The following is a 23,711-nucleotide window of genomic DNA, read 5'->3' on the forward strand; positions in this document are numbered from 1 at the left end:
ATTTTCAAGTTGAGTCTTAGGATCTTGCCAGTTTTACAATGCTTGCAGATGGTGTTCTGTGCCGGTGCTGGCGATATTGTTTTGTATCTAACATTTTGCTTACAAAATGTTTGACTAAGAGGACAAAAAAGTCAAAAATGTAAATAGCCAATCCAACCCTGCCCCCATTTTCTCAGAAGTATACTGTAAAGATCCGAGAATTAATTTTTCCTCCTGCTATTTGCTCAATATTCAAATTACAGCTACGATCAGTTGTGGGAAGTACACAGGCTCCCCAGTTCCCATTTAGAAAACCCACACATTGAAATCTGGATTTCAGATTTCGAACTTCTTAGAGAACCCCACACTCACACAGGCACACCGACTCTCTTTCTGTCCCCCTGTTTATCCACTCCATAACACTCCAGTGATGCTGCTCAGCATAGGATGTTCCCAACAATGTGGGGCATTTCAGAAAAGCTGCTCCCAGTGTATAACATCACACTTTACAAGCAAGGAAACAAAGCAATAGGTTTGGCAAAAGATTTGTCTCCTACTATTGCACTAGAAAGGCTAGCTTGATCGTGGAGAGAAATAAGTAGGGGGTAATTATGCTTGTATAGTCAGTTTAATGAATGGTAAGATTATGGGACTTTAGTCGAGTGTCTTTGCCCTCCCTTCATTAATTGCAAAATTTGAGGAGGCCGTATGGAGTGGTCGCGTCATCTCAACAATCAAGAATAGTTGGAGCACGAAGTTTCTCTTTAAAGCTTTTGCTGTGAAGTGTTTGGATTAAATAAGACCCTCCCAATATGAAACATCAACTTGGACATTTCCTCCCCCCCTTGAAGAATTCCCCTCTCCACCCATCCTGCAAAAGCACCCCTTCCTTCTTGTCCCCCCACCCCCCGCACCTGTTACTGCAAGGCATCGCTGCCCAAGGAGGAAGACTCACGTAAGTAGCTCTTTCTTGATCTCCTTGGAAAGGAATTTGAGTTTGAAGTTGGTTAAGGTGATTTCCCCAGGATACTTCCTTTCTTCAAAGTTTTCTTCAGGTACTTCTTGGTCATCAACTTCGGAAGAGGCGAAGGAACGTACAGCAGCCTCTGACTGCAAGAAACCAGCATAGGATGTTGGTGGGACTGAAGGATAACAGAGCTGTGCACAAAACTCTTTTGCTACTAGGCTGTAAAAACAGCAGAGGATTCTCTAATAGGTGCCCACCATCACATTCCTAGGTGGTCTCTGAGACCACGGCTAAAGGTGACAGCTTTCCAGTCAGAAACCCTTCAGAGCAAACGGTGATTCTCTTCTACATTCATAATGAAAGCTGGACAAGAGATTCCAGCCAGGGGATTTACAACTTCCCATAATCATTGCGGCCTGGGAAGTCAGATAGTACTGGACTGCCAATCCAGTGCCACTTTTAAGTATAAAGACTAGGGGTGGACAGATCGGTTAATTTCACTTGCGTGGTGAGGCCCCAGGCCCTGCAGTTCCCTTAGATAATAAACACACAGAAATGAATGTTTAGTTTAGTGGGATAAAATAGGCCACAACTTTATTGGTTACAGATGTGAGCGGTTTGGCTTAGGCATTGGGTGAATCTGGACTATATCCTGACTCCTGCCCATCTGCTGGGAGTCTCATAAGGGTAAACCACCAGTAGGGGGAGCCCTATGATATACATCAATTAAGAGCACCCCCAGGGTCCCCGATGGAGTTGTAGCATGGCCCTAGCCCACCCCCAGGCTTCAGACAGGAACCACACCCCCAGATCCCTTTAACAGGATACCCTTAACATGGAGGGGCAGGGCATAGCTGTCAACCTTCCCTTTTTTGCTGTGGGAAACAGCGCTGGAATAAGGGAATTTCACGCAAAAAAAGGGAAAGTTGATAGCTATGGGCAGGTGGAGGCAACACCCTCCCCTCCCATAAACAAGGCTTACCCAATGCCTAACTGCCACTTGAGCCCCAAAGGGTTGCCGCCAACACTCTCACACCTGCACCCAATCTCTGATGCCCTTAACAATATTGACCAGCCAAATATCATTTCTCTTATCAGAAAACGCCACCATTGCGAAACCAGGCCTCCTGCCCCTCCCAGCCAACCGGATTGGCTAGCTGGGGGGTGTAATGCGGTCAGGAGACCCTATGACGCAGGCGGCATCCCTCTGCCCACAGCCGGGTTACTGGGCAGTCCCAGATGCCCTTCCGCAACACTGCCCTCCCCCAGGATGTTGGAGATTCATTCCCCGTGTCTGCAGTCATGGGATTGTTGTCTGTCACATGACGGTGTATGTTTTTATTCCACAGAGTGGGAAGTGACGGAGACAGGATGTTTGTGTTACTGTGTTCCGTGAAGTGGGACTATTGTCCTTTGTTCTTTCTCTTTGATGTCTGATGCTAGAGAGGGAGGGAGCCATGTTGCAGTGCTCCGTGTGTGTTTATATGTAAATAAAAAGTGGATTAGCCAAAATGCTGAGTTGCTGAGGTCTGTTTACGCATGCTGCGAAGAATCTGCGGATCCCTAAGTGTGCTGATGCTTTTTGGTATTAGTTGCTGTGATGTTAGGGCAGAAGAAAGCTTTCGAAGCTCCCGAATGATCGACCAGGAGGGAGAGAACATGTCAGTCAGGCATGTGTCTCTGCCAGGGTCCTACACGAGAGTAGGATGCTCCTGCTAACATCAGTTTTGGACTTCTCTCAGTTTTGTGTTTTCCCATTCTTAAATCCAGTTCTGCCCATTTTGGCAGCAGTGTGCAGATTATTATTTTTTAAGCCCTCATGAAAATTCAGCAGCATGTTAACGAGAATTTCTCTTGATAAACACATTTTTGCATGCCATTTGCACCAATAAATTCATTTCTACGCTCAACACTTTAGCGTAATATAAGCATTTTTTGGGGGAAACATTGCTTGTCTCACAAAATGAGGCTAAGTGCAAATTCTGAAGAGTACCTGTGCTTCAGTTGACGTACTGTTTCGCCTTTGAATGTGAACTGGATCAAATTTATTTCCTTCTCCCACCCACCCATTGTAAAGTCTCTGTCCTTGCTGACCATCTCAGTGGAGAGTTTACGGCACTTTATGAAAGGCTATGCGTGAGATGTGAAACTACTTTTGCCAGTGTGTGGCAGTAACAGGGCCTGTTTTTTGGGGGCCTTTCTGTGTCATTAAGCCCAAGAAGAAGACTTCATCAGTCTGGGCAACTTGGTGCATGGGGAGAGACCATGTCGTTCTGTACACTAGACCATTGATCTTCAGCCAACCACTCAGTCTCCACCTTGTTGTCCTACAGCAAGCCTTCCCCACGAGATATCTGTCTGGCCCAAGTGCTTGTCAAATAAAATTAAAATAATAGAGTAAGATGCTGAAGAGGCAACATTTTCTTCCAAAGTGCTGAAGAAGTGGGTGTCTTCAGTGGTGCAAGCAGACGCAATGTTAATTTCAATGCATTTACCCAACAGCTGTGCGCATGGCCTCCTTCCCCGATGAAACCATGCAGTTTCTTTGGGTTGAGCCATGGGACAAATGCAGTGGCCGAGGTTTAATTTGAATCCTGTTCTTCTCTCTCCTACATTGCTGGAAGCAAAGTAAGGAAACAGGAAGAAGTGCAAAGAAGAAACCAATGTTGTTTCTGGTGCAAGATAATTTATAGGCCACTGGCGCCCAGAATTCCATGTGCCTGTTGGAACTTCTTTCCACAACCTGCCCCCCCCCCCAATGGGCAACCCACGCAATTAACTGATGGAATTCAGGGCACTAGGGTGACTAGTAGTATGAAACGGCTTTCGAAGAGGGACAAGATAATCTAATCCAGCAAAATGTTAACGAAGAAGCAGCTTCTGTGAACAGATACTCTTGGCAGATTGGGAAATGTGTACATAGAATGGATACCTCAAGGACCGCCTCTTTCCATATGAACCTACCTGGACCCTGAGATCATAATCCGAGGCCCTTCTGCATGTGCCTCTTCCTCAAGAGGTCCGGAGGGTGGCAACACGAGAAGGGGCCTTTTCTGTAGTGGCTCCCCATCTGTGGAATGCTCTCCCCAGGGAAGTTCACCTGGCACCTTTATTATACACCTTTAGGCGCCAGGCAAAAATGTTCCTTTTTAACCAGGCCTTTGGCTGATCTGTTTGACATCCTATGCCCTTTTAAAATGTGGTTCTTTTTTTTGGGGGGGGGAATGTTATTGAGTTGTTTTTATTTTGATTATATATATTGTGGTGTTATATTTTGATTTTGTTCTGTGAACTGCCCTGAGGCCTCCGGGTATAGGGTGGAATATAATTTCAGTAAATAAAAATAAAATAATAATGTAATTGAGATGTGCATGTCCATTCATAATGAAATCCAGATGGCACTGTGCATCACCAACCACTGTCATGCCTTATAAAATGCAACTTTCAGCTGGCCATGGAAAGCAGGCCTCTCTAGCTACTAACCATTATGAAGAGATGACCAGTCTTGATTTTCAGGGAATGTTTAGCCTAGACGCTGTGGGTTAAACCACAGAGCCTAGGGCTTGCCAATCAGAAGGTCGGCGGTTCGAATCCCTGAGACGGGGTGAGCTCCCGTTGCTCGGTCCCAGCTCCTGCCAATCTAGCAGTTCGAAAGCACGTCAAAGTGCAAGTAGATAAATAGGTACCGCTTCAGTGGGAAGGTAAAAGGCATTTCCGTGCACTGCTCTGGTTCGCCAGAAGCGGCTTAGTCATGCTGGCCACATGACCCGGAAGAGTGAGATGAGCGTGCAACCCCAGAGTCGTCTGCGACTGGACGTAACAGTCAGGGCTACCTTTACCTACCAAACCCTAAGAACTTAAAATAAAGGATGCCTTTCACTATCATGTTCTGGTTAAGGATCTTTCTGGAGCAAATGGCTAGCCACTTCTGGAAGGGAGAGATCACTTGGATACAGCAGGGGTAGCCAACACTGTGCCCTCCAGAAGCTGTTGGACTCCAGCTTCCACCAGCCTCAGACAGGGATGATGGGAGTTGCAGCCCAACAGAATCTGGAAGGCGCAACGTTGTCTACCGCATGCCAGATTCATCCCTCCGAGAGGCTGGAGGAATGCTGGTCCCCTTCTTCCCTGGGTGTGCTAACTCCCAAGTGGCGCAGCTGTGCCCTTGCCCCTGCAATTGCTTACCTCTTCTGGCTCCTCTTCCCGCTGTCGATTTGGTTTGGTGTAGTCAATGGGGCCATCCCATTCATCTTGGCGGGACGTGTGGCTGGACTGGGGTGAGGTCATGGTGCTGCTTGTGGCACTGGTGCTGTTTTGGCGTTGGGATATATCTGGGGATTTGATGCTGGGGCTACTGCTGCAGCTGCTGCTGCTGGGGAAGGCGCTGTCCCGTTTCCGGTGCTTGTTCATGCTTAAATCCAGAGTCCCGTTTTCATCCACTTCAATGTCCATTGACTGAAACGAAGGAAACCACAGCCTTGACTTCGCTTTCGCAATCCCCTTCAGTACCATTTTGTACCGACACCATAAAGCGGTGTGTCTCATCTGTCTGGCTATGCCACAGTGGACTGCTTGGGTTCTGATTTGCGGGTGGCGACTGCATCAGATGCAGAGTTCGTCCCTTTTGACTGCTATTATGGCTACTTGAGTGAAACCCACACAAATGCCTGCAGTAGAGTTCATGGCTGGAAGCGACCTCATAACTCAACCGGGGCTGAGTGGAAGCACCGCTTGTATGAATAGGTTCCTCCTGGTGAGGCATATACCTGAGACAGCCATGATTTGCACAATCACAATACTTCCTTTGTAAATGCAAATCACAAAAGATAAATGCATAAGCCCAACATGGCAATGCCAGTTCAAAGGATGCTTCCATGTGATTTTGGTAAAAGGGGTGTGTTATTATTGGGCTTTTGGTTTTAACTGGAAAAGCCTCAAAACCAGTTTAGCACTTGGAGTGGTGTCCAGCTACACTTCTGGTGCATTCTCCTGCTTCTCCAGTGCTTTTGCAGAGTTTTTTCAAACTTCTAACTTCTTCTTGCGCAACGGTATGTGTGCCTTTTGTGCCAGCAATAAATTCCACAATGTCTGGGTTGTTTCAGAGTAAGCAAGCTTTAATTAATTCTGCGCAGCGGAAGTAAGAAGTTTGAAAAAACTCTGCAAAAGCACTGGAGAAGCAGGAAAACGCAGAGGAAGCGTAGCTGGACACCACTCCAAGTGCTAAACTGGTTTTGAGGCTTTTCCAGTTAAAACCAAAAGCCCAACAGTTATATTCCAGGAAATATTTTTCTAGTGAAAATTTGAACAGGTTAACTCCTGAATTACTTTTCCACAAGCATACATTTTATTTTGTATTGGCATGATGCTGACAAAGCAAGTCTTATCTACCTATAATTTCTTGGTCCAACGGACATAACCGATTTTGGCATTTAAAGTTGAGCAAGCCATAGAAATATTTTGATCTCTCCAACTTCCTGCCACCTCACTTCAATGTCATTTATAAAGGTCACAGCGGCATACAAATTGAAGTTGGCTGGAAGCTTTTTGAGCCATATGGATCTGGAAGCAGCTGCAAGCTGAAACTTAAATGGGATGTGCAATTGGCACAACTTCTGACACATGAAGGATTGCCTCGGCCTCACCCAGTCCAGCAGTTAGTTGGGTCTTGCCAAAGACCAAGTGTACAATCATACCTTGGAAGTCGAACGGAATCCGTTCCAGAAGTCCATTCAACTTCCCAAACATTCGGAAACCAAAGCGTGGCTTCTGATTGGCTGCAGGAAGGTCCTGCCACCAATCGGAAGCCGCGGAACACCCGTCAGACATTCGGCTTCCAAAAGAACATTTCAAAACCAGAACACTCACTTCTGGGTTTTGATTGTTCCGGAGCCGATTTGTTCGGGAGCCAAAGCATTTGAGACCCAAGGTACGACTGAATTTCAAAATGCCGATTTTGATCCATAAAGGCCTTCCTCTGTACAAACCTAACATGTACCAAAATTACCACTTGAGACGAAACTTCAGGTGCCCCCCATCCCCTGGAAGTTAGTTAGGTGGCTATACGGGACAGGACCATAGCTGTTCAAGGCTACCCAGCTATTGAAAACAATCCCAAATCACTCTTCGCCCGGAAACTCTGCTTTAACACCCCTCCCTTCAGTTACTCATATCTCCAGTTTAGAAGCCGCTTTCACACTCACCTTGCTGGGGAGATCTTGCTGCTTCGTGCTGAGGTTCTCGGGCATTTCCCAGCAGCGAGTGGAGAGGTTCAAAATGGCAGTGGCAGCCATATGCGCAGCTTCCGCATCGTGGGAGTAGTCGAAGCCTGTGGATGAAGACGAAGTGCTCTTCACGTAACTGCTGGAGGGACTGTGGCCGGGGGAAGAGGCCTTTGGAAAAGGTTTGGCTGCAAAAAGGGAGTAACACAGGGAGGGGTGATGTATGAAGGTTGGCAAAGGACCAGGTGCAAAAAATCGAAAATCAATCCCGTGCAGAAAGGCTTCTGGAGCCAGAAGCCTCGTTTCCAGGGCCGTCTTTACCCAGGAGTGCAAGGGGCGCAGGGCACCTGGGCGCCGAATTCTGGAGGGTGCCAGGTGCACACCGCTGGGAGCAGCAAATGCGAAAACTGCAAAGGCAACCCTTGGGAAGCAGCGCAAGAGAATGCAATGTCGCTGCCGCAGAGTCTGGACAAGCCAAACCCTGCCGGGTTCCCGACCCCCTTAGAAGTTTGGCCTCCCTCTCGAAGGGGAAACTCGGGAGCAGGAAGGGGCTTCCCTCGGGCCCGGCGGCGGAGCACAGCAACCTTGGGGCCACCGGCGACGGGGGTGGGGGATGCTGGGCAGATCTTTGCACCCCGGCGGTGCATATACTAAAGACAGCCCTGCTCATTTCAGGTTTCAGTTAGGGGTGTGGGTGGGGAAAGGATTTGGCAAGTTTCAGCAGCGCAATCTTGAATACAGAATTGAAAATAAGAGCAGCGAATTTCAGGAGCCATAACCCCAGCCGCGTTACCAATACAGGACTTGCAAAAAAAAACATATTAATATATATATATTTAAAGCAAACAAAAGGAATTGTCGCTTTGGAATAAATACCTAGCGCACAGGTGTGGAGAAAGTGGCTGTGGGGTGTTTTCTCTCCCTTCGTGATAACAGAACTCATGGTCATTGAATGAAATCAATTAGCAGTAGATTTAGGACAGGGAAAAAAATGAATGTGTTTCTTTGCACCACGCATAATTAGTTGATAGAATTTGCTGCCACCAGATGTACTGATGACCACTGGCTTCGCTTAAAAGGAGATTAGATAAATTCACAGAGGATGTTTTTCCCCTCCCCCCAAACAGTGTTAGCCACAAGGGCTGTCATAAACCCTTAGGCTACTGAATGCAGCGGGCGATGGCCTCTTCACATCCTGCTTTTGCCCTCCCCACAAAGCATCTAATTGGTCACTAGAAATGCTAGACCTTTTGATCTGATCCAGGAAGGCTCTTCATCTTTTCTTAACCAATGACATTGCTGCATAAAATGATGCGAAAAGAAACCGGGCTGTCGGGCAGAGCGGGAAATATATGAGCAGGTCCTTTTAAGGTGAAAGGTTTAGCCACTAACTGAGTGCGCCATCAAGTTCCCAGAACTCTGCAATCTTCTCCATTAAAACTGTATTGCTGCATGCCTCTAAGGAATTCAAAGGGGTGGGAAAGAGGAAAGCTTCGCCTCTTTGTCCTTTTTCTTTTCCTCGCCCACCGGAACGCATTTAGCAGGATGAAAATGCGCACACTTCACACTAGTATTTGCCTTGTGGGATCAAAACGCTCCCCTTGCCCTCAGAAAAGCATAGAGCTTTCCTTCTCCCACAACAGAACAATTGCTCAAAGATTCACATGAGTCTCTCTCTCTACATATACTGCATTCTTCGCTCCATAGGGCGCAGCGGACCATAGGGCACACCTCGTTTTCTCCTCCTCTAAAAGCCCTGTTTTTTTTTTTATTTTTAGGATCAGCTCAAAGTTTTGCAGCTTTTTTTGCAAAGGGAAAAGCCCTGTTTTTTTAGGATCAGCTCAAAGTGGTGCAGCTTTTTTGCAAAGGGAAAAGCCCTGTTTTTTTGAGGATGAGCTCAAAGTTTTGCAGCTTTTTTTGCAAAGGGAAAAGCCATGGGTTTTTTTGAGGATCAGCTCAAAGTTTTGCAGCTATTTTTGGAAAGGGAAAAGCCCTGTTTTTTTGAGGATCAGCTCAATGTTTTGCAGCTTTTTTTGCAAAGGGAAAAGCCCTGATTTTTTTAAGGATTAGCTCAGATTTGTGCAGCTTTTTTGCAAAAGGGGAAAAGCAAAGAGGAAAAGCCCTGTTTTTATGGGGTTCAACTCACATTTCTACAGCTTCTTAAGGAAAGGGAGCCATTTCTACAGTTTCCAGACAGATGTCACATGTCTCTGGGGAAACAAACTACCTCCCTCTGCAGCACATTCAACAATGGAGGCCTGGGCAAGGGGGCGGGGCTGAAAGGGAGCCGGGACTCTTATCTCTCTCCCGATCTCTTGCTGATCAGCTGCTGAGCGGGGTCCTTTCAACACCCCCTTTTCTCTTTGTAAAATAAAAAGCACAATCCTCTTTTGGCCCCTAGGCGATTCAGCTCCAGGGACCACCATTCACCCCATAAGACGCACAGATATTTCCCCTTACTTTTTAGGAGGAAAAAAGTGTGTATTATGGAGCGAAAAATATGGTAACCAGCATCCTGCTACAAACAGAACCCAGGAAGAAGGCTATGCCGAGAGAGAGCAATGGATTGCATCCAACCATATCCTGCTCAGAGTAGACTCATTTAAGTTGGTCATTCATTTCACTGGGCCCATTCCAAGAAGGTTCAGAAAAGGGCAACCAAAATCATCAAGTGGGGGGGGGTCAACTGCCCTGTAAGGAAAGGCTGTAGCATTTGGGGGCTTTTTAGCTTAGCGAGAAGGCGAGTAGGAGTTGACTTGATAGGAGTTTATAAAATTACGCAAGGCATGGAAAAAGTGGCTAGATAATTTTCTCTCTCCCCCCCCAGTTGCAATGCTAGAACTGGTGGGCATCTAAGGAAGCTGAATGCTGGAAAATTCAGGATAGGTATATGACAGCGTTTCTTCACAAAGTGCATAGTTAAATTACTGGATCGGCTGGAATATAAGCCACACTCCCCCACCCCCCCCCACCCCAAATTCCAACAGCGAACAGTTAAATTTGCAACCTTACAAAAATTGGCTTTTACGATATCGCTGCTGAAACAGACATACGGTAAAATGGAACGGATGTGAGTACCTGTGGAATTTTAAGGGAGCGGCTTATTTGTGGTATTGTCTTTTTTCTCCTCCCCCCCCCATGGATTTTAAAGGTGCAGCTTATTTGCGGGTGTGGCTTATATTGGGGCCAATGCGGTATGAGAACTCACGCCCACAGGAGGCAGTGATGGCTAAAATGAGGATTAGCTAAATTCTTGGAGGATGAGGCTATGATGGCTATGCTCCGTAGAGGCAGTATGTGTCTGAATACCACTTGCTGGATGCTGCAAGAGGTTAGTTAGGGCTGCCATATGCCTGCCAGATTTTTTCGGACATTACTGAGATTTCAAAGGCGGAATTGACGTCCTGGGGGAATTTCCAAAAGGCGGCGCTCCGTTCTGGATCTTAGGCAAGTCAACCGACTTTTTTGTAAAAAAATAAAATAAAAATCAACAGTTTGAGGAATTGTCTAGAAAAAGCTCAACAATCTTTGGATATTCCTAAAAAAAAAACTTCGAGGTGTCCTAGTTTCTACTTTTTGAGATATGGCAACCCTACAGGAGGGGAGAATGCTCTTGTGTTCAGGTTTAGCTTTTGGGCTCCCCATGAGAATAGGATGTTGGCCTGATCCTGCAGGTCCTTCTTATGTTCTTAGAACTTATTTGGATATAACCCTATGTACTTGATTTTCAAAGGCTACCACCACCAGGATCAGGGATAAAGTCTGTACCTACAAAACATCTCTTTGAAACCCAGTGGTTGGCTATACGTTGATGTGGAAGAGATAAACTGGGCAGGGAAGGGTTAAAGAGCCCCCCCCATCTGCCAGCTCTACACTGAACACCACCCTTTGCCTGAGCTGCTTTTTCAAGGCAAAAAAAGGACCTTTGGGTTACATTACACATGTTTGCAGGTAACAGTTAATTTGTCCCTTGTAAATAACTAAAACACAGATTTGCACAATGAAATGGATTGACAGAATGTTCAGGATAGACAACAGGCTGTAATTCTGCAAAAAAGTAATTAGTTCATGAAATCTATTGCCACAGGATGTGGTGACAGCCGATAGCTTAGCTGTGTTTTGGGAATTAGACTAATGTATGGACTATCAGTGACTACTAGCTACAACAGCAAAATGGAACCCCCTGGTTCAGTGGTGGTCTGGGGTAAACCATGGGGATATGTAGTTGCTCTGTGAAAACAGAAAACAGATCGACTTTTGGTCAGATCCAGCACAGGGCAATACTTATGCACCACCAACAAGAAACAACAAAACACCCTCCAGGACATTCCAAAGCAGTGTCCGTGACCAGCCCCAACTTACATTTAAAGGCTTTAGGTGAGGTTTCGCTAGTCTGAATCTTTGGGGCAAGCATGCGTTTGCCAAAAACCTGAGCATCAAAACTTGCATAATCGAAGGTGACCTTGGAGTACTTCTCCAGCTCCTTGGCCAAGTTGGCCCTTGGCGTGGCAGGAACCATATTGGGCCTGTAGCTCCCGTACTGAGGCACCTCCAGTTGCTTCACAAAGCACATCGGCCTGCGGAGGACGAGAAAGTTAGAGACTGAGACTCGCATAAAATGTTTTCCATACCAGGTGAAATTTTGCGGGGAGACTTTTGAAAGACAAAAGACGAGTTCTCGGTTTTGCTTGTGAGAAGGAAAGCAGTGGGTACTTTTAACACAGACAGTGTAGAATATCACATCTATTGTGGGGAGGGGAACCCACCTGGTGAGATTTAGAGATGGAAGGAATACTATAAGCAGGGGTGGGGGATTTTTTTGGCAAGAGGATTATAATACATTTTTTTTAAAAAAATGATTGTAACTACCATGTCTAGTCAAGGACAAGAATTTCCCCCTGCACAACAGGAATTCATTCTTCCCCATGCCTGTGTACCACATACCCTCCCTAAACTTGTTCCAGAGGGTTGGGGGATCCCATAGAACAAATTTAAGGTGTGCATTGGGGGGTAAAGAAAGGGGAGAATATTCTGTTGTGCAAGAAGAAATCTGATGGGAGAGACTTTGTGCTATGCTGGATTCCACCCATAGTGTAGTAAAGGTAAAGGTAAAGGGACCCCTGACCGTTAGGTCCAGTCGTGTCCGACTCTGGGGTTGCGGCGCTCATCTCACGTTACTGGCCGAGGGAGCCGGCGTACAGCTTCCGGGTCATGTGGCCAGTATGACTAAGCAGCTTCTGGCGAACCAGAGCAGCGCACAGAAACGCTACTACTACGCAGTGTAGTAGTTTGTTCCAAATTTATAAGCCCATGATGGAAGAGGTTTGGTGTGTGTGTGTGTGTGTGAGTGAGAGAGAGAGAGAGAGAAAGAGAAAGAGAAAGAGAAAGAGAAAGAGAAAGATAAAGATATATATATATATATATATATATATATATATATATATATAACCGTTTCTAGTCTGGCTGCCACAATCTGTAGTCAGCTGATGAAAGGGTAGCGCGAGCAAGCATGTTAAACTCTCTGATCGTTAAATCAGAGACAGGTTCTGCTCCTGAAAGCTACACAGTCTAAGAAACAAAAGGGTTTGGGGATGTGTTAACATACAACAGAAACTGAAATATTGGATTGTGGCTTTCTGCCCCCACCCTCATAATGTCAATATATGATAGCTGTAATTCTCTGCCAGTGTAATCAGTACGGACGCAGTATGGCTGCACTGTGAAAAACCCTTTGGCCTGTTGTCTCAGCACTAATTGATGCTACAGAAGCTATTTGTTGTCCTCCCGTGCGCTGCCTAGGAACATCAATTACATTTTTTTAATTTTTTTTCACTGTTTGCAGAGACATTTGACAGTAAGAAAAGCATCAGCAGGAACAAGATATGCTGGCACTTGTATAAGTGATGACTTGCTGTTCTTTCAGAGATATTATATTATTGGTGGCGGTTGGGGGGAGGGAGGGAGGGAAGAAGAGCAGGTGCCTTGGAATCTGTTTGTCAGGTCGCCATTTACCTGAGTATCCGATCAGAATTTGAGCTGTTCTTTGATGGGTCACCAGTTGGGGGCTGCTGCTTCTCGTGCGATTTGGCTAGTTTTTCAGCAGCTGCGATGGGGCACCCGGATAAGCTGTAGGAAGGAAGGAAAGAAGGAAGGAAGGAACGGAAAAACGGCATGAGAGAAGAATGGAGGAAAGTAATAATAGAAATACTGCACTCTACGGCAAACCTTTCAACATTTCTCTGATGAAAATAGGGACGTCCTATTTTAATAATAATAATAATAATAATAATAATAATAATAATAATACCCCACCCATCTGACTGGTTGCCCCAGCCACATATAAAAACATAATAAAACATTAAAAAACTTCCCTATACAGGTCTGCTTTCAGATGTCTTCTAAAGGTTGTACAGTCGTACCTTGAAAGTCGAACGCCTTGCGAGTCGAATGTTTTGACTCCCAAGCGCTGCAAACCCGGAAGTGAGCGTTCCTTGGAACCCGAACATCCGGCGTGGGTTCCGCAGGTTCCGATTGGCTGCAGGAACTTCCCGCAGCCAATTGGAAGCCGTGCCTTGGTTTCTGAAGTCAAACGGACTTCCAGAACGGATTCTGTTCAACTTTCGAGGTATGACTGTATAGTTACTTATCTCCTTTGCATGGGCATTGCGTAACTGCACACACTCCAACATTTCTCTGATGAAAATAGGGACGTCCTAAGGAAAAGCGGGACATTCTGGGATCGAATCAGAAACTGGGACAGCTTCTATAAATCCGGGAAAGAGGGACACTTGGAGGGTCTGCTGCAGCAGACTTCCCCAACCTGGTACCATCCCAATGTTAGACTGCAATTCTTACCCGTCCCTGCCCCAAAAGATCTGGAGGGGACCAAGTTGGGGAAGGCTGCTCTAGAGTGTTCAAGGTAGTTCACATGCATTCCCTTGCTGTAATCCATGCAAGAAATGGGTACAATGGGTCAGTAAGTATTATTCTCATATTGGAAGTGGAAGAAGGGTAAGCGTTATGGCTTGCCTAAAGCCATCTAGTGACTGCATGGCAGAGGTCAGATTAAAATCTAGTGGGAGCTGGCACAGTGAGTCTTGCTAGCAAAATTGGACTTTCCCCTCTCTACTAAACATACAAAAAAAAAAAAAAACTTTCTGACAGTAAAAGCTCCTCCACAGTGGAATGGTCTCCCTCGGGAGGTTGTAGACTCTCCTTCCTTGGAGGTATTTAAGCAGAGGTTGGATGGCCATGTGTCATGGATGCTATAGCTGAGATTCCTGCATTGCAGGGGGTTGGACTAGATGACCCTTGGGGTCTCTTCCAACTCTATGATTCTGCTTCCCCCATATAAGTTCTGGGGGTGTCAGAAGTACCCCTAGAACAGCTCACAGAGGGAGGACAGGGGAGATTGCTCCATCCGGGAAGCAGAAATTCTTGCACCAATGACTTCATGACCAAATGGGGATTTGAACCCTGGACTCTCAGGTTCTAGTCCGTCACTCTAACCATTACACCACGCTGCCATCTGCTATGTGGCAGCTACGTAAATCAAGTGGGTAACTAAATATGGAGAAAGCAAAATGTCACATAGAGAGGGATCTGAAATACTTTCCTTGAAGCTTGAATTTGTTTTATTCTGGATTGTTTCATTTGATGTGTTCATGCTTTGAGGGTTTTTTTTTCCCTCTTTAAAATATAAAGCGGCATACGAAATGAAAAATAAAATAATGACGACCATCGTAACAGCGCAATGTTGAATTCCACCCTTTGTTTCCCCGGGGCAATAGGAAACGTAGATGGCAGCTTTATGAATTCCATAATCCAGGACTTAAACTGAGCTGGCCACAAATCTTATTTTTGGGAAGCAATCTATGTTTGCATAATCCAGCAAAAATGTGTTCAGTTAATTAGGGCTGGCAGGCTGCCACCTGGACATACTCTAGAGAAAAACCGTTCCGTGTCTTGCTATGCCTCTTTGCTTAGTCCCCCTCCACTGCATGGCGTGGGGCAAAAATGAATTCCAAAATTCCAATTTGCTTCAGCAGGAGACGACTGGATAGGGCGGGTGGCAAGCGCAGGCTGAGACGAGCCACAAGACTCTTGCAAGAAACCGGGCAATGGAATTAAAGTTAAAAAGAATTCTCCACATTGCAACTTGACAACCATAGTCAGCTACAGTGATTTAGGTCGGTATCCAATACACTCATTCCATTACTCTTGTACAATGGAACTTTCCCCTCTCTCCTCCCTGCATCGAAACAAAATAGGAAACAAAATAGGAAATTCTTTCCAGTAGCACCTTAGAGACCAACTGAGTTTGTTCTTGGTATGAGCTTTCGTGTGCATGCACACTTCTTCAGACACACGAAAGCTCATACCAAGAACAAACTCAGTTGGTCTCTAAGGTGCTACTGGAAAGAATTTCCTATTTTGTTTCCTATTTTGTTTCGACTATGGCAGACCAACACGGCTACCCACCTGTAACTCCTCCCTGCATGTACAACCTGCACCCTCCCCAAATCTGTTCCAGAGGGTTGGGGGTAACCCCCAGGACAAATTTGGGGTGGAGACATGCAGGGAGGAAAGGGGAAGCAGAAATCCTTGTGTTGATAGAACCGGCCACTTAGCGGGATTTTGGACACAACTCTTAGGCTGCTTATGTGTTATTTTCTATACGAGCATCAAAGCAACTCATGGAATCTGATGCTCAAATTATTGCATGCAGTTCAGGCTCCTGATACCTTGATGGACTGAGGCCGGATCCATCTCAAAAGCAGCTTGTGCCACTATTGTGCCAAAAGTTTGCCCTGTGCCTGCCACACTTTATCCTTCACCGTACAAGGGGATCTGAATATCACCTGCAGGAAGGGGAGAGTAGGATGTGGGGGAGCTCTCAGACCACAGGGACTGAGAAAGTCTTTGCCTTGCACATCAGCAGCAGTGGAGAATTTAATTCCACTTTCCTTCGCTCGCTGGCTAGTGCTTAAAGCCAAATTGATCTTCTCAATTAATTGAAGAAACATATCTATTTTCCCCCCCTTCTGATCTAGGCCCACAAAAAAGTGTACGCTTCTTGTCCCCAGCCCACTGCACAAACAACGTTTAACAAACTGAGCAACTGTATGTGCTCTGCCACCTTTGATTCAGTAAATTCAGTTCTTAACCTGATCCTGTTGCTCTCAATATTTTCTAGGGAAACAAACAATTCTTAGAGATTGCTTAGATTCTTACATGCATTTCCATATGACACATTCCCTTCCCAAACAGGTCTTACAATCCATAGTCGAAACAAAATAGAAAATTCTTTCCAGTAGGACCTTAGAGACCAACTAAGTTTGTTCTTGGTATGAGCTTTCGTGTGCATGCATACTTCTTCAGATACACTGAAACAGAAGTCACCAGATCCTTAAATATAGTGAGGGCGTGGGGAGGGGTATTACTCAGAAGGGTGGTGGGAATGGGTGATCAGCTGATAGGTGTGGAAAACCTGTTGACGACTCTTAACGGCTGCAATTAGTCTTGCAGGGAAAGGCAAGGGGTGAGATGGCTAAAGATAGCTTTTTTTGTTATGTATAATGAGATAAGAATCCAATGTCTTTGTTCAGACCAGGTTTCTCCATGGTTTTAAGTTTGGTGATTATACCAAGAACAAACTCAGTTGGTCTCTAAGGTGCTACTGGAAAGAATTTTCTATTTTGTTTCGACTATGGCAGACCAACACGGCTACCCACCTGTAACTATTACAATCTATAGTATTGCAGGAGTGGGAAGCAGAACAAGGAACGCTGGCTTCTAATGGTGATGCCTCTGCTTTAGGGGAGGACACAAAAAATACTAATGTGCCATCAGGAAAGACCACTGATGATGAAGATGAGGCCCAGATCCCACAGACCCCTCAGTGTGTAGGGTCTTCTCCACCTGCCCAGGCGTCTACTCCAACACCAGCAACCCCTGTAACATCTCTGAACCAGCCTCCTCCATTACTTCGTCCAACCCTTCCAGCTGCTCCAGCTCTCCATCGCCAGCCTCCACCACTTCAGCAACAGGCTCGGTTTATTCAGCCAAGGCCAACCCTAAACCAGCCCCCTCCACCACTCATCCGCCCAGCTAATTCCATGCCTCCTCATCTAAACCCAAGACCAGCGTTATCCTCCACTGGCGGCCCGCAGCCACCATCGCTTATCGGAATCCAGACAGAATCTATAGTATCTGTTTCTGAAACCGCTTTGTATCGTATAAGAGAATTGCTACACTGCAATTAAGCCCTGCAAATATGATTATGTGTTGACCATTCCATGCATGTGCATGTCACTATATGCCAACATGTGGTAGGGCAGAATTGTTATCATCTTTCCTGCAGGTTCACACTGCTTAGATCTGGGCTAGAAATTCATAGATGTACAATCACCAAATGCTATGCCTTTCTGCCCCAAAATGCCTTCTTGAACCCAAGACTTCTGTTGTCCTATCCTGAACAGTTTTAAAATTGGCTCTAGGATAACTTTGAGCTCTTGCTGGCTGTGAATTAACAGGGTCTGGAGAACCACATACCTTCGGTGAGTGTTGCGGTTGCTGTTCACGTGGCCTTGTCCTGTGCACCCTGGCGTCGGGCATTTTAATACATTCTCGTGCATGGCCAGGACTTTATTATAAAGGAAGGAAAAAGGGGGTGGGGTGTAGAATGAAGAGGAGGAAGGGGAAAAACCACAACACGATTAAAGAAAGCAAGAAGAGAAAACAAATGGTTCATCAGGTCTCAGTTGTTTGGGCTCGTCCAAGCACCTCATCCCATATCCTTCACCTGCACCAACCAAAGCTGGTAATAGCGGAATTGCATAAACAGGTGAAACTCGAAAAATTAGAATATCGTGGAAAGGTTCATTTCTTTCAGTAATTCAACTTAAAAGGTGAAACTAATATGTGAGATAGACTCATGACATGCAAAGCGAGATATTTGTCAAGCCTTTATTTGTTATAATTGTGATTATGGCGTACAGCTGATGAGAACCCCAAATTAACATTTTCAACTTTGGGGTTTTCATCAGCTGTACGGCATAATCATCACAATTATAACAAGCAAAGGCTTCACATATCTCGCTTTGCATGTCATGAGTCTTATCTCATATATTAAACTCCAGTAGCTAATGAAAACAATTACTTACATAAATGGACTTTTCCACAATATTCTAATTTTTTGAGTTTCACCTGTATAAAGTGGTAGAGCCCTGAAGCTTCCCCAGGTTCTTTCTGGCTCTGGTAAGCTTCCTATCCAATTGGGTGAGAGCATCAAATAAACATCCCAAACTGATATAGCCTAGTGGTTACGAATATGAAATGTGAGCCATTGACTTGAGTTTTGATTCTGTGTGTCCTTAGATGGTCTAGGGAACTAGTTTTGAAGCGGTTCTATTGCAGAAGCTCAGCAGTTAACGTCTACAGTTGTGCAGCCACGTATTTTCAGCCAGGGGGCACTATTATTATTATTATTATTATTATTATTAATAATAATAATATATTTCTTATTAAAATTATTCATCACTTTTTACAAAAGAGCCTCAGAGCAACTTACAAAGATTTTAAATGCCATAAGAATAAAGAAATAAAACCAGACACAATGCAAAACGTGTCCATCTACCAACAAGTAATACAATATGTTATTGCACACCATCCCCAATCTCTGAGCGGTGTGATAATAATAATAATAATAATAATAATAATAATAATAATAATATTTCTACCCCATCCATCTGCCTGGGTTTCCCCAGCCACTCTGGAGAGCTCCCAACAGAACACTAAAAACAAAATAAAACTTCAAACATTGAAAACTTCCCTAAACAGGGCATGCGCAGTGCATCCGACGCGTCGTGGCGTCACGAAGCACGCACCGTGATGCCCCGCCCCCAGGGGGGTGACTCCACGCCGCCCCGGGCAGCAAAAAGTTTTCCTATGCCGCTGTACAGGAATAAAACGATGTTTGCTCCTGTTGTCCTGATTCTAAACACATTTACTTGGAAATGGCCATAATTTTGCTGCAGAAAATGGTAACCTGGCATTGCCTTAGGCACTTAGTCCAACCCTCTCTGCAGAACTCCCTGGAAGCCACATGCAAGGTTTTTTGGTCCCATAATAGAATGAGTTTAAATGTGATTTTTTTTAAAAAAAGAAAAGAAAGAAAAACATATTTTTCTTTTAATTTCCTACTGCATTGCGCTTCACCTGCCTATCTGTTTCGGGTACTTTTAAGCAATTGGAATTATCTATAGTCTCTTATTTTATTTTGTTTTGTTTTGATTTTTTAAAAATATTTTTAATCTTCAGGATTACTACCTCCCGCGGTGATGACCTTAAAAGCAAAGGAATTAATTTGCTTTTCAGTTCTTTTCTTTTTTTTAAATCACACATATGAGAAAATTACTGATGTCCCCTTGTCTCATTTTCCCTCAAGTCTAAAACCTTTGAAGTGAACTGATAAGGCAGATTTTCACTTTATTTTCATATGTGCACACAGCGATTCCTGTGATGTTGTTATGAAGACATGAATTAAACCCACAAATAACAAACATTTGCCCTTTGGGGAGAAAGTATATGAAACTTCCCAATACCAATTTATATTTAATAGCAGGAGAAAGTTGGCTTTTCAATTTCCTTTGTGTTTTGCCATGCCTACCTCATACATTTAAAAAGAGGGGAAAGATAAGTGCAAACATCTCTCTCCCCCCCCCTTTAACATTTCATGGAAATCAGTAGGAATGAAGTGTCTGATTCATTCCAGACAAGATGGAATACTTTTTAAGAAACTGAATTTTCAGAGGTGGCTTATCCTCATTTTGTCTTTAAGAAAACAGGGGGGTAGCAGGTGGAGAGCTATGGCAACAATCTTATGAATGCTAGCAGCCGAATTTAGCAAAAGTTGATCAGTCTGAAATTCCACTTGATTCACTGGAAGACAGTTAAGTACTGTACATGAATAAGCACCCCCCAACTATGTTACTAAGTTAATAATTCCAGCCCAAAGTAGGGCATTTATGCTGGCCTGACTGAATGTCTTCACCTCGGCATTTCTCAGGGCTAGATACCGGAACATTCCTAGAAACAAGAGATACTGTAGATGCTCCCTGACGGTCCCAGATACTGTAGAGCACATCCTCTTCTATTGCCCACTGCATAATACGCTGTGTGAACGTGTGCTGTCCCCACTCCTGGGTGGTTTGATACTGCTGCCCGGCGGAAGCGTTGGATTCTGTTTGTCGGATATTGACCAAAGGGTGACTGCGGGGGTAGCCGAATTTTTGGCAGCAGTCCCCCAAGGAATAGTTTAGCAGGAAGAAATTCCAGATTACATATAATCAGCAAGTGCATTCGACTCTTGCCTTTTTATATACATTTTAAGGTTTTTGTACGCGATTATTTTTTTCGCGGTTTTATCTGTAAAAATGCCTAATAAAGGTTTGAAGAAGAAGAAGAAGAAGAAGAGGAAGCACCCTCTCCCTTGAAGGGGACAACAGAGGATGAGATGGCTGGACAGTGTTCTCGAAGCTACTAACATGAGTTTGGCCAAACTGCGAGAGGCAGTGAAGGATAGGTGTGCCTGGCGTGCTCTGGTCCATGGGGTCACGAAGAGTCGGACACGACTGAACGACTGAACAACAACAACCCTTGAAAACAGAGCAATGGAAAAAAATGTTGCAATCCCACCTTTTGCCCATTTTTGGTGGATGAGAGAGGGAAAATGACCCCCCCCCCAATCATGGGGGTGCCCAAAGAACTTTCTCAAAGTTGTTTTTTTTTTAAGGCTTGCCACACAACTTCCTTTAACTTACAACTTGTGTGGGTGTGCACTAAGAGACAGTGGCTTGCCTAAGGCGACCGAATGAATTCCTATCTGAAGTGGAAAAACCAGCTTAGCTCACAGCTCACTCTCTTAACCAGTGTGCTACAGTGCCTAGCATACCCGAGTATGATGGGCACGCAGTCATCAGAATGATGTTGAGATCACAACTTAACATTAAGGGCATTTTGTAAGCCATTGCCATGTCTTGTTTGAACATAGGGATGAGCTGAAAGGGGGGTGGGTGGGTAGTTTTTTTTAAAAAAAATTGGGCAGCAATTTATTTATTTATTAAAAATCCTTTTGGCTATTTTTCAGACATTGTGCCACAAGAGGGCAAACATGTTTGCTCGCTGAAAGCATTGGAAATGTACTGAATGTGGCCAATTTTGATTGCAGGTGGGTTGATTTAAGCTGAGTCAATTTAAATTATTGTTTTAAACCATGATTTAAATAACCAGGAAGCTACACCTGCTTGGTGTAAACAACTGATTTAAATCGACTTTCTCATTTTGAAATTCATTCATGACTAAGCAAACATACTGACCGGTTGGTATAACAGCCTAAGTGCTTACTGCATTGCAAAATTATGTCCGCTTAGAGAAAACAGATATTTATTTGGGTCTTCCTGCATACATGCAAGGATGTTAAGAAAGATATTACTTTATCAGAGGGTGCAATCCTTTGTATACTTATTTGGAAGCAAATCCCAGGAAACAGAAGTCCCACTTTCTTCACTGTGACTTATTTCCAAGTAAGCATGCATTGTATTGGCCTTCAAGGGTCCAGAACATTGCAGAAGCAACTAGGTCACAGACCCTCCCATCTTCCCTGCTTGCTCAGCTGCCACCCAACTGTTCTGTTCTCTTTTCCACTTTCACTTTTGCCTTGCTGCACCTAGAACACCAGTCCCCTTCCTCCACATTCATTGGAGATGATGGATTTGTCATTCATTCATTCATTCATTCATTCATTCGGCAGTTGTATTTGCTGCAAAAGAAGAAAAGAAGCTGGACCGTTTCTGTCCTGTAAATAACTCCAAGTCGCACTCACTCTCAGGAGGGATCCTGTCTTTGTGCGGGCAGCCAGACAAACTGCGGTGGTGAGGGTACAGCCCTGTGACATGCCCTGTGCCATCACAGCCAGGGGTTGGGCATTTGATTTCTCGCTTCTCGGGTCTTGAAGGATCTAGGAAATGCAGGGAGGAGAGGATGGATGCAGGAAGAACATCATGAGACGTGCAAAAAAAAAGTCCATGAGAAAATCAAACCAGTGTTATTAAGAATACCTCTGAATCTGTTTTGAATTTCATTTCAGGTGAAATTTACTTACACAATTCATGACCAGCCTTCTCCAACCTAGTGCCCGTCATGGTGGCTGGTGCCAATGGCAGTTGTCGTCCAAAACATCTGGCGGGCACCAGGTTGGGGGACACCAGTCAAGAGGGACAGCAAATGTACATCTCAACAGCAACAACAAAAGATCAGTGGGAAAGAGTCAGCCAATAGTAGCAAACAGCTCTGGGAAAGATAGGCAGCTCTTGAGATATTGTTACCTATCGCTACCCCTAAAACCCATGATAGAAGGAAGTTCATATGCCGGTTTATGTTTCCTACAGTCTGATTCTATGGATCAATTTAAGCTGCAGTCGTGCAGGTAGCCACTTGTGCTAAAGGTAAAGGTAAAAGGACCCCTGACCATTAGGTCCAGTCGTGTCCAACTCTGGGGTTGCAGCACTCATCTCGCTCTATAGGCCAAGGGAGCCGGCGTTTGTCTGCAGACAGCTTCTGGGTCATGTGGCCAGCATGACAAAGCCGCTTCTGGCGAACCAGAGCAGCGCACGGAAACGCCATTTACCTTCCCGCCGGAGCGGTCCCTATTTATCTACTTGCACTTTGACGTGCTTTCGAACTGCTAGGTGGGCAGGAGCTGGGACTGAGCAATGGGAGCTCACCCCGTTGCAGGGATTCGAACCGCCGACCTTCTGATCAGCAAGCCCTAGACTCTGTGCTTTAACCCACAGCACCACCTGGGTCCCTGCCACTTGTGCTACTGGACTCCATCTCCCATGGAGATAAGAACAAAGAATCTAAGGAATGGATTAGCCAAAATCACTCTAATCCAGCATCTCCCACGGTAACCCCCAAGACACCCTTAGGAAGCAAGGTGTTATTGAGAAAGCCATCCACCCCCCAGGTTTATTTTATGCTACAGTGGCTCATATGCATCAATTGATCTATCTTCCATGAACTGGTATAACCAGTGTTGAAGCAATGATTATTCAACACCAACTTCGTTGGACTGGTCATGTTGTGCGGATGCCTGATGATTGTCTTCCAACGCAACTACTCTATTCTGAATGTAAAATTGGAAAGCGTAATGCTGGTGGTCAACAAAAGAGGTTTAAAGACTGTCTCAAGGCAAATCTAAAAAAAAATGTAGTATAAACACTGACAACTGGGAAAGACTGGCCTGCGAGTGCTCCAGTTGCAGAACAGCCTTTACCAAAAGTGACATGGGCTTTGAGGACACTAGAACTAAGGACGCAAGGGAGAAAAATGCTAAGAGGAAGGCACGCTTGGCAAATCCACACCGCGATCAACTCCCACCCGGAAACCAGTGTCCCCACTGTGGAAGGACGTGCGCATCCAGAATTGGCCTCCACAGTCACTTACGGACTCATTGTTAAAACCGTGTTTATGGAAGACAATCTTAC

The 23,711-nt window shown here is 45.1% G+C and overlaps 1 protein-coding gene across 7 annotated transcripts in view; it reads right to left on the reverse strand.

The window, feature by feature from the left end:
* Nucleotides 1-23,711, reverse strand: part of MYT1 (myelin transcription factor 1) — a 161,889-nt gene that overhangs the window by 47,454 nt on the left and 90,724 nt on the right. For 5 of the 7 annotated variants that reach the window (XM_033153744.1, XM_033153740.1, XM_033153742.1 and 2 more), the window contains exons 8-14: nucleotides 22,049-22,183; nucleotides 17,719-17,809; nucleotides 13,177-13,290; nucleotides 11,527-11,741; nucleotides 7,147-7,352; nucleotides 5,132-5,401; nucleotides 935-1,089 (exon numbers count right to left, since the gene is read on the reverse strand). In XM_033153744.1, coding sequence (XP_033009635.1) covers nucleotides 935-1,089; nucleotides 5,132-5,401; nucleotides 7,147-7,352; nucleotides 11,527-11,741; nucleotides 13,177-13,290; nucleotides 17,719-17,809; nucleotides 22,049-22,183 — 1,186 coding nt within the window. The remainder of the gene's footprint in view (nucleotides 1-934; nucleotides 1,090-5,131; nucleotides 5,402-7,146; nucleotides 7,353-11,526; nucleotides 11,742-13,176; nucleotides 13,291-17,718; nucleotides 17,810-22,048; nucleotides 22,184-23,711) is intronic. The other 2 variants (XM_033153745.1, XM_033153743.1) reach the window with 1 other exon arrangement.

Source organism: Lacerta agilis, chromosome 6 (assembly GCF_009819535.1).
Source record: "Lacerta agilis isolate rLacAgi1 chromosome 6, rLacAgi1.pri, whole genome shotgun sequence".
NCBI classification, from domain to species: Eukaryota; Metazoa; Chordata; class Lepidosauria; order Squamata; family Lacertidae; genus Lacerta; species Lacerta agilis.